The following is an 11,564-nucleotide window of genomic DNA, read 5'->3' on the forward strand; positions in this document are numbered from 1 at the left end:
TTTAAGTGTCACCAGGCAAGGCAGTAATCTAAACCCTAGCCCCCTGAACCTCTGGAATCAGTCTCACCATTGGCCTTATTTAATCAAACACCCAGCCATGGTATTAGTACTGGATGTTTCCATAGAGACAGGCCAAAAAGCATGTGTGAAACCCTTCTAGAGAACTAGAATTTTCTAGAAAAGAATTGGTTTGAGAGGAGAAAAAAACACTTTCAAAACAATCACACAAGAGAAAAGATAAAGTGAAATAAACTCAAATTATTCCTCCTAATCAAACTCACACACTATGTCAAAGCCCAAAAGAAGCCGCCATTGTCTTGTTTTGTGGGGGTATTGCAGTAATGCACTGCCTGGTGTATAGCTGGAGGTGGACGCAGGTCTCCGCGCAGTCTGCCCAGGAACCTACTAATCAACTATCTAAGCAATACTATATGTCGCATTAAGAAAGAACTCTAAAACAATATAATAAATATAAAATTAATCTCTCCTTCCAGTTGAACAAACAGGATTTTTCAAGCTACAGACCCACCAACAGCACTGCTCCAGAATGACATTCAACATGTCCACACCAGCTTCTCCCCAAACCACAGAAAAAGAAGAGAAAAAAAAGGTTTTAGATTTAATAATTAACAGCCCAAACTGCTCTTCATGTAGATGCCTGTTCATCTTCTGGTTGTCACATAGTAACCAACACTGACTGACGTCTGTTTGTTTGTCTGTCTGCCTGTGTGTGTGTGTCTATCTGTCTGCAGTTTCTGGAGGAGATTGTTTCCTTTTCCTGTCCCCATTCGGTGTTTCTCCCTCCGTTACTCTCACCCTCACTGCACCCACCCTGCCACGCTCTTACTTACTGACCGCCATGCCTGCACAGCTGAGGTACACACACACATCCTGCTTTTCCTACCGTCTAGACTCCAATGCATTGAAATCGACGGATAATACACAAGATAACACACAAGATAATACACAAGAGAAAGAAATTAATCACACAGGCTTTTCAACCACACATACACAACACTGCATGGGTTGGAGTGCAGGGACACCCTGTAATTAACACACACAAACACACACACACACACACACACACACACACACACAGTTTTCCAGATATTTTCGGTACCCTCCCTGTTCTGATTGTGTTTTTTGCTATTTCTTCACTCATGATTCATGTCAACATCTGACTAATGAGATGCTTCATGTGTTGTTGTGGAGGCACTGGGCAGTAACCGTGGCCTGGGGATCTACACACCCCTAGTGTCTTTATCAATCTGCACAATCCTTTCACAATAATCCACCCTTGAAATTAGATGGATTTCTATCCACATGGCTTTGCATATTATTAAAAACATTTGATTATTTAATACACATTCATTGGTTGGTGGCAAATTTAAATTGCAAAGGTATGTATGCATAACCCGTTCAACCAGGCTCCCTCTTTTCACAATTAAATAAATCACCGCAAAAATGAGAGAGATCCTTAAATATTATATTGGCATTTTTATGATATTACTTAATATCATTATTTTAAAACTGTCTAATAATTATTTTTGGCAAATGCCATCAGAGGACTTCATATATTAAAATGTACCTATTTACACCTCTCCATTTCACAGTAATAATTTTTGCATTTTTGATTCAGTATATATGAAATATAATTGTTTAGTAGTAAAATGCGATTAAGTTCAGAATAGTCGTGTGGACTGGGGTAGGTGGAAGACAACTGATATACAACACGTCAGTCACTGCCAAGACACTGGCTATAGCACTAAAGGATTGCATTTGGTATGTGGAAATATAAAAATTGCTCTTCAAATGTGTTCGAAATTTCGATGCATCATTAAATCCTCTAAATCACTTAAAGTGTTAAGCATAAGGTCGCGTGCGATAACATCCCGTCAAGCGTAAAACAAATAACAAGAAGCGGACAACCTGGGTAATTAGCGAATACCAGCTAGAAGCCTGAGAAATATGGCTGTGTGTGTGTGTGTGTGTGTGTGTGTGTGTGTGTGTGTGTGTGTGTGTGTGTGTGTGTGTGTGTGTGTGTGTGTGTGTGTGTGTGTGTGTGCGTGTTTGTGTGTGCGTGTTTGTGTGTGTGTTAAACAGAGAGAACAGAAAGATCTTTTTTCCTGTTAGTAGTGATCACAGATACCTTCAGTTAAGATCACTAAATAGGTTTAAATGATCATATAGAAAACTGCAGCCTCGCCCGACACATTCTCCTGTCATAGGTGACTATCCCTGACACCACTGAAGACTGATTTAAATTTTAATTTGCATCTGTGATGACCTTACTGCTTCGCCTGATTCATTCATCTAATTTCCAACATTTTGTTTTGCATACCATGTGGTTTTTATAGAATAATTTTAGAAATGAAATCAAGTTTTAAAATAAAAAATGACTAACCATTCAGGATGCTCTGCAGAAAGAGAAATGCAAACATCCACATGCCCCGCTCCGTTCGGTCCTCGCGCTATGCTTTCTCTTCGTACGCCGCGCACTTTGTCCACTGCTGTTTTCCTGATGCCCCCTCACTATGCCAGCTGAAAGGTTCAAAGGAAGCCAGTCCAGCCGTCCGCGAGCAGTGGCTTGGCACAATCCTCCTGGCTCGTGCGTATAAGCTTTGCGCTTTTTGCGCTCCTCCTGACGCACCGCGTATGAATGGATGCGCTCCTGTGATTGTCTTCGTTAAAGCTGTAGTCCGACTTCTCCGCTGTGGCCCGCTGTCTCGCCTGTGCCTCAGCGTGCAGGCGCGGCAGGGATGCAGCGCTCGCGTGCAGCTCAGGTGCGATGCTGAGTCAGAGGCAAAGGCAGGTCTGCACAACACACACCAGGTGGGAGCGCGGAAGAAAGAAAACTTGGAAACGAAAAATAAATTCACATGTGCTAGATTAATTAAAATGAACTGGGAAAAGAAGAATATTTAAAAGAGAAATAAAAATTAACAAAAAGGAAGAAGAAATCATACATGTTCAAGAAAAATGGAAAACAAGTCGGGAAAAGCAAAAGCGGCAGAAACAATCACTAGATTCCAAACTCAAAGCATCTTCACCAGCTCTCGCCGTCCAGCAGGCTACAGACTCGCGCATCTTCGCTCAGCCGCTTTAATCGCATTGGCTGGTGCGCTAAGCCTCTCTGCCATAGAGCCTCGCGGAGGAGCCTCTCCCTGCCTCCGCCACCGTTTAACTCCTCAGTGCCTTAAAGGAGCCGAGGTGCCCGCCTCCTAGCCACTGAAGGTCCGAGTGCTCCCAGGGAAAAGGCGTGTTCACATCAGCGAGGATTCACCTGGACTGATCATCCAGACGACTGATATAGTCACGATAACGAGGACACATGAGTTGGTGATGGAGTTTTTAGTTTATCATTAACAGACCTTTTTGTTTTTTTGGACATTTGGCAAACATTTCCAATAACACTGTATCTTGGATTCAGTATTAAGACAAATATTAACGCCGACATGACGTTGTTATGAGTCATCTTGTCAGTGGCATGTTTTATTTTTTAATTTAAATGTGAAGTAATCGGTAAATTGAATTTATTAACTATCGAATTAATTGTGTTCACTGCATTAAAATATTGTATGCGAATATATAATTACAAATGATAAAAATAAATTACATGACTAAGTCCAAACTGGCAATGTTACAGTGTAGGTTTTTGGCATTGTTCCAGGACACTCAACGTGTCTGTTTTATGCGCGAGTATACCTCATATGCAAATTACTTCATAAAGCTTCTACAACGTTTATTTTCAAATACTTTCAAATTTAATCGCTATTTAAAAAATAACAAGCAGGAACAAGCAGGAACACATCCTCTGCATATGCACTGATGACGACAAAACTACAGTTTAAAAAGCCCTACCCATAGCGGAAAACTTGGTCACTGAGGCTGAGTGGTGAGTATGGTGGACTAGAGCTCAACTCCTGGCACGCCTGTATCCAGGGGAATTATGGGTAGCGGGGTTGTCTACGGAGGGAAGCTTCTGTCTGCTGCTCACCTAAGAGAACAGAACCACAGCACAGCTGCAACTGCAAGCACATCCTGTGTCTACGGCCACCTCCACCTCCATCAAGAACAACACCAGGCAGGGGTTCTCCACCCAGACAAGTGTGAAACACTGCCCCTTCTCCATCACAAACACTACACATCCACACCCAGGAGGAAGTGACATCAAAATCAGAGCCATAAGCTTGGGCATGTATGGGAGTAGGAGAACCATCATGCATGGATCATGCCTCAGTTTATCATAACTAAGATACTCAACTGTGTTTTTAGCATGCTTCAGTGACCATGAGAGTACTGCATGGCAACAGATGACAGAAACATCACTTAAAAAATAAGATCCCAACCCTAATGTCTGTGCCAGACTCTGGCACTTCCCTTTCAGCTGGACCTAAAACTAGAACTAGAACTAAAACTAGAACTAGAACTAGAACTAGAACTAAAGTCTTGTTCTCGATTAACCATACACAACTACCCAGTGCATTCCAAACATTCCCTTTCTCTTCTCTGCTGTGCTCTACTGCCCTTCTGCCCCTCCCTGAAGGAGAGTTCTTGCTTGTCTGACCTTCAGACCAGCCAGAGCACCATGGAACCCCTGCCTGGTTGGATCATTAACTTGCTATCAAACTGAGTCAAAGTTAAAAACAAAATAAACTTCAATCATTCAGTTCTATTAGCTTGTCACCTGGTGATGAGCAGAGGAGGATGGGATCTTCTGAGCTGTGGTTCTGGTGATGACCAGAGGAGGATGGGATATTCTGAGCCATGGTTTAAAAAGTTTAAGCCAAGGTTTCTTCCGCTTGGTCTCAGTTTATCCTCACCACTGTTGCCTTGGTTCACTTATTAGTGCCCTGATCCAGATTCTCTGTATTCATTATTTCTGTCAAGCTGAAAAGCACATCGAATGAGGCTAAAAGTCTCTTATGTAAACAGAAACTAAACACAACCACAGTACAGACCCGTAGACCTGACAGAGACCACAGTGTAGATCTATAGACCTGACAGAGACCACAGTATAGATCTATAGACTGACAGAGACCACAGTATAGATCTATAGACCTGACAGAGACCACAGTATAGACCACACAGAATCTGACAAATAGAAGTGACAGAGGCTACAGTATATATCTGACAAAGGCCATGGTACTGATCTGAGGATATATATACCTGACAAATAGACCTGACAGACAGAGCAGTATAGATCTGACAGAGATCACATATAGAACCAACAGAGACCCCATTATAGACCTGATTGATGCCACAGTATAGACCTGACTGAATGGTTGATGAGAAGGAATCTCATGCAGAATTCTATTGATAAAATGGTTATTATTTTTATTATAATTAGTATTAGTGCAGCAGCAGATGAGTGTGATTATAGAGTACAGCTCAATGAATGAAAACAAAAACATTCCCAAACTGGTTTTGGCAACAGGATGAATACAGCACGCAAAGCTAAACATAGTATGCACATTCACATTCTGTTGAACAGGTGCCTTAGTGCCACACACTTCTCTGCAAGGTCGTCTGCAAAGTCTGCACAAGAGCACTGTCAACTGGGCAACATAGTCCAAACATCCCCTCCAGGAGCGCAAACCATGATGCCAGTAGCAGTTAAACAATAATAAATGCAGAGAACTAATACTACTGGTCAAAGCATGCTGGGATGAAGCCATCAGTCAGTTGATGAGAGGGAGGCAATTCTGCACCACAGTTTTGTGGCATGTCGTTAACAGCACCAGGTTTCATAAGGAAATGGCTTTTGTAATAATTAGTAGATGATCTATAAAGTAAATAAGTTTGAAAGTGTGTGTGTGTGCATGTGCGCGTGTATGTGTGTGTGTATAAGATTATCTGTGGTTCTATGGCTATGAATGTTCTCCTTTAAAGGGAGGAGTTATAAGATGTTTTGGCTGCGTTTAGCTGAGCACATAGTCTGAGAAGATAGGACCGCTGATGAGTAAAAAAGGATCAAGGGTATCTGAGGTCAAACAAGGGTTAGGGTTATCTGGGGTTTAACTAGTAAAGTGAGTTAGCTGGGGCTTTCAGCATTCTTCATTCTTTAGTTTTCATTAACTGGTCGTATTTTTCATTTTTCAAAGTGAATTTTATTTTTTGTAGAAAACTGATAACTGAAAAAAACATTAGTTTCAGAGTCTGTACTGAGAGCCAGATTGAGGGACACTATATAATACAGTGTTATAAAATACAAGACAATTCAAGAGCATTCACTTCAAATGCTTCTGCACGCACACACACACGCATGCACAGAGGCACGCACGCATACACACGCACACACACACACACACACACACACACACACACACACACACACACACACACACACACACACACACACACACACTCTATCAGGGCTGTCCTTAATGCAGGCCCCTGTTCGGACCAGTCCATTCAGATCCCATGTTCCATTTGGTTCAGTCCCACACGGGCCTATCAGGGATGCCCTACCATCCCGACGACGGTGACTCACCCAGCAGTGGTTCATGTTTCGCCTTCCCGGTGTTTCCCATTAGCCCAGAATAAAAACTCCCACAATACTGCCATGGGATGCACTTTGCAATCTTAAACAAAGGCAGGGATGAGGGCACTAAGCACTTGGGTCCAAACATCCCCCCGCAGCCCAAACAGACACGCACAGGAGCATCGCATTACACATCTGTCTGCACATGATGGAGCTACAGAACACGTCTGTAGATGCAACTCTGATGCCTGCACAAACACAGATCAAGGAAACCTGATAAGACTCACAGTGACAAAGCTAAAGTCCCAACAATTTCACGTGTCCAGTACCGCCCCTCGTCCAGCAGTCTGCCACTGTTGCTGCCTGACCTTTATGACAGGGGATGGTTGAGTGATTGGTGAGGCCCTGCGGTCGGCCGCTTTAAGACCAAACAACCACAGCCCCCAACATTACTGGATTAAAAGACACACAGCATCATCTGTGTCACACGCATACACACACGCACACGCACTCTGGAGTGTTTGCCGTCCCACACCACCACATCAACCTAGGGGCTCACACACACGATGGTTGGAAAAGCCCAACACAGCATCACCATCCAGAGCATATAGGAGAGATTACAAGCAGGGTGGACCCAGGAGGGAGGTGCAGGTGGAGTGGGCAGGGCGAAGGGCGGGGTGAAGGGTAGGGCAATGGGTGGAGCTGTCTACCTTTAACACGAGTGATCATCTTAAAGTGACTCTGCTTCCTGCTGCATTATTGGTTTTGGCATATTAACTAGTATAAACAAGTTAATAAACTGTTATGAACTGGAACTCTGCGCCACTGTAATCTAATGACATTAAGCAGTAAGTTCATGTTGAGAACTTGTAAATCAGTTATACTGTAATCTAACACTGCTATACTGTAATCTAATCCTGTTATATTGTACTCTAATCCTGTATATTGATGCTGTTATAGTGTAATCTTGTACTGTTTTACTGTAATCCAACACTGTTAAACTGTCTATGTTATAGTGATAGAAAAGCAGTGGGAGAGAGAGAAAGAGGGAGAGGGAGAGAACTAATCTTTTCCTGATCCAGCATTTTTTTGTAAACAAACTGAAAGTCTCCCTTGGATTTCAGATATATGATCAGAAGTGAGCCAGCCCTCCTGCGTCCGCCCCATTCTCTCACTGTTTGTGCTTCACACATCAGGCTGCATCCTCCCAGCCTCCAGTGTGACCAGCCAGAGCACACGCCACACATCCCTGGAAGGCTGGTAGCCACACCTCCTGCCACCCCCGCCCCTCCCGCCCCTCCAAGCTCCTCCCCCTCCCCCCTCCGGTCTCCCCTCCCCCACCACTTCCCGCTCCCACCAGCCACTCACAGTGCTGTTGTTCAACGCCGTAGCCCCACCCTGCTACTGCAACCACTGCCTGTCTGCTATTGGCTAGCCAGAAGGCATGGAGCAGCACATATCGCTAGCCAACCTTGAAGTGCTAAACTAGGACACAGAGGGGCTCTGAATGTGAGCAGAAGATGGAGCAGGAGATGGGGGCAGAGAGGGAGTGGATGAGAGATGAGATGGGCTTGCTGCCAGCCATGTGGGACTTCCAGCACCCAACAGACACCCCAGAGGTCTAACTAAACATCACATGATGCGGAACATCACAAAGGTAAGTCTGGACATCAGGGCGGTTGCTGTCATCGTTCAAAATTGGCACGTTGTTCAGAGCCACCGACCCGCCCAGGACGTTTGTTTTGCACACAGTGAAGCGTCCAGCTTGTTAACAAATGCAAGAAATAAAATTTAAATTAAAAAAGTGAGTCAAATCCAGCTCTTCAATCTGACTCCTCAGCATCACAACTCAATTCAATTCAGGGGCGCAGCGTTGCCTAGTAACCATGGCACACAACTGACCTTATCTCATGTGGTCATAAAAATGTATGAAGTCGCCCCTATTTCTCTCTCTCTCTCTCTCTCTCTCTCTCTCTCTCTCTCTCTCTCTCTCTCTCTCCCCTGCTATAGTGCTCCCCTCTCTGCACACAATCGCTCACATGCAGCCAAGAGCTACGCACACCATGCATTTTCTTATCCCCTGCCACAGCAGTGCTGGTGTGTGTGTGTGTGTGTGTGTGTGTGTGTGTGTGTGTGTGTGTGTGTGTGTGTGTGCCTGGGAGCTCCCTGGTTTCATTACCGTGCTGTTATCTGAACACAGCTTCACAAAACACACTGGTAGGCAGGAGACAGTGACAGATGCAGATCACAGGGTGTATATCTTAGAGAGAGAAAGAGAGAGAATGAGAGGGAGAGATACAGAAAAAGGGACAGAGAGAGAAAGAGGGAGAGATAGAAAGAGATGGAGAGAGGAGAAGGAGCGAGAGAAAGCAAGAGACTGAAACACGTAGAACGGAGGGAACAGGGAGACGTGGAGCTCAGTGGAGCTGCAGCATTATTGGACTGGCCTTGACAGTAATCATTTCGGCAGAATCCACTGGGCCTGAGGGGGGGGGGGCGCGGACCAGAGCATTCAATAACACCTGACAAGACATTCCCCATGATGCACTGCACTGAGAAAGCACTCGAGCTTCTCGGCCAGCTCGAACACTTCTGCTTTCTGTGTATGGGACCGCTAAAGACAGCAACAGCAAGATCAAACCATAAACAACAGCCAGCGTGTCACAGCGTGCAGGGCGGAGCCAACGCCTGCTGACTGCCACCCGTCTCGCTGCAAGCAGGTTCTCTGAACCCCCAGGGGCAATTGTGCAATTCAGAGGGGCAGTTGGGCAAGTGAGAGGGCAGCATGAGGGTGGCAGGGAGGCAACAGGGCTCTGCCATTCCACCTCCCTCTGACCTGGGCGCAGCTGCCGCACTGTGTGGCACACGCAGGACGGCTATGCCTCTCAGGAAAGAGAGCAAAGGGGGAGATGGGGAGAGACAGAGGGAACTATTTTTATTCCCTGTAACGGCAGAGCAGCACAGAGCAGCCAAATGTCTACTGTACTGGTCAGGGTCTCCCATTACACAGTATAGTGTACTGGTCAGGGTCTCCCATTACACAGTATAGTGTACTGGTCAGGGTCTCGCATTACACAGTATAGTGTACTGGTCAGGGTCTCGCATTACACAGTATAGTGTACTGGTCAGGGTCTCGCATTACACAGTATAGTGTACTGGTCAGGGTCTCCCATTACACAGTATAGTGTACTGGTCAGGGTCTCCCATTACACAGTATAGTGTACTGGTCAGGGTCTCCCATTACACAGTATAGTGTACTGGTCAGGGTTTCCCATTACACAGTATAGTGTACTGGTCAGGGTCTCCCATTACACAGTATAGTGTACTGGTCAGGCTCTCCCATTACACAGTATAGTGTACTTGTCAGGGTCTCCCATTACACAGTATAGTGTACTGGTCAGGGTCTCCCATTACACAGTATAGTGTACTGGTCAGGGTCTCCCATTACACAGTATAGTGTACTGGTCAGGGTCTCGCATTACACAGTATAGTGTACTGGTCAGGGTCTCGCATTACACAGTATAGTGTACTGGTCAGGGTCTCCCATTACACAGTATAGTGTACTGGTCAGGGTCTCCCATTACACAGTATAGTGTACTGGTCAGGGTCTCCCATTACACAGTATAGTGTACTGGTCAGGGTCTCCCATTACACAGTATAGTGTACTGGTCAGGGTCTCCCATTACACAGTATAGTGTACTGGTCAGGGTCTCCCATTACAGAGAAGACAGTGGGAAGGAATTTCAAGCCTGACACTGTCTGTTCTCCTTCCTGAAGCGTTGCTAGAGAAACAGGAGCGCTGTGCTCTAGTTGTTCTGCTTGTAGCATGTCAGCAGCTGACATAATACAGCATACAGAGAGAGAGAGAGAGAGAGAGAGAGAGAGAGAGAGAGAGAGAGAGAGAGAAAGAGAGAGAGGGAGACAGACAGACAGACAGACAGACAATCAGAGAAACACAGACAGCAGATGAGGGTACAGACAAAAACAGAGAGGGAGACAGTGGGAGAGGGAGAGAGAGAAAAGGAGAGAGAGAGAGAGAGAGAGAGAGAGAGAGAGCGGGAGGACTAACCACAGCTGTGTTGGTAAGAAGCCGATTCTTAGTTCTGACTATGGCAACAAAAAAAAACCCATTAATGTAGGGGCTTTTCTAGATGTTTATGGGTATCCAAGGATGCATCTGTACAAGAAAAGTCCAAATCTGAACCTTATGGGGCTGAAATTAAACCACCACCAATAATAATAATAATAATAATAATAATAATAATAATAATAATTTTATCTTTTGCTAATCCATGGCAGATTAGAGGACAGATAATCCATCTTCAATTGATCTGAATATGAGATCTTCATCTGAAAAGTTTCTGGGACACAGGACACACAGTTAGGGATGTTCTGTGCCCATCTGACTGCTACAGCTGAACCAGTTGTTTCAGACAGATGTTTAAACACACTCTTAACAAAATCTCTGCTCAGTCCAGTTTAGCAGGCCTGCCAATGCTGTGCCCAGGGGGCCACTGGGGCCCCCAAGCAGGAGAGAGAGAGCAAGAGAGACAGAGAGAGCAAGTGAGAGAGAGAGGGAGCGTAGCAGATGAGTGTAGCAGACAGACAGATCATATGCGTGAGGCACACAGATGCCCGTTTCTACCACTTGGCACCAGAAACTCTGCGCTGTGTTCGAGTGGAGCTCAGAAACCTTCTGCAGAACCTCTCTGAGAAGCTGTCAGACTTGGACGTCCGCTCTGATCCCCCTCACCCACAGGGGCAGTCTGGAGAGTGGTCATGATGAGGAACCCCCCCTGCTCCTACACCTGTACTTCCAAACACTCCTCCACCTTAATCCCAGCCCGTCCAGCTCCACATTCCTGCATACAGTTACCCAACATCCAACATTGCCTGGAAGATACCAGCAAATGCACTGAGTCTGAGACGAGCATTATGGACTTATGGCTGCTCCAGTAATTTGGCTGGTACAAGCGCCTGCTGATTAAGGCACTGTGCAGCGCACAGCTGCCCCCAAGGCTAAAACAATGTCCAACAGGTGGTGCAGCTCCTGTGCTGTTGGGGTTCCTCACAACAACTT

The 11,564-nt window shown here is 45.4% G+C and overlaps 1 protein-coding gene across 1 annotated transcript in view; it reads right to left on the bottom strand.

Moving 5' to 3' along the window:
- dscamb (Down syndrome cell adhesion molecule b) overlaps positions 1 to 2,554 on the bottom strand; it is a 106,165-nt gene extending 103,611 nt beyond the window's left edge. Inside the window, exon 1 of the mRNA XM_027022265.2 lies at positions 2,405 to 2,554. Coding sequence (XP_026878066.2) covers positions 2,405 to 2,447 — 43 coding nt within the window. The 5' untranslated portion in view covers positions 2,448 to 2,554. The remainder of the gene's footprint in view (positions 1 to 2,404) is intronic.
- Positions 2,555 to 11,564: the final 9,010 nt, after the last annotated feature.

This window comes from Electrophorus electricus, chromosome 7 (assembly GCF_013358815.1).
Source record: "Electrophorus electricus isolate fEleEle1 chromosome 7, fEleEle1.pri, whole genome shotgun sequence".
Lineage (NCBI taxonomy): Eukaryota > Metazoa > Chordata > Actinopteri > Gymnotiformes > Gymnotidae > Electrophorus > Electrophorus electricus.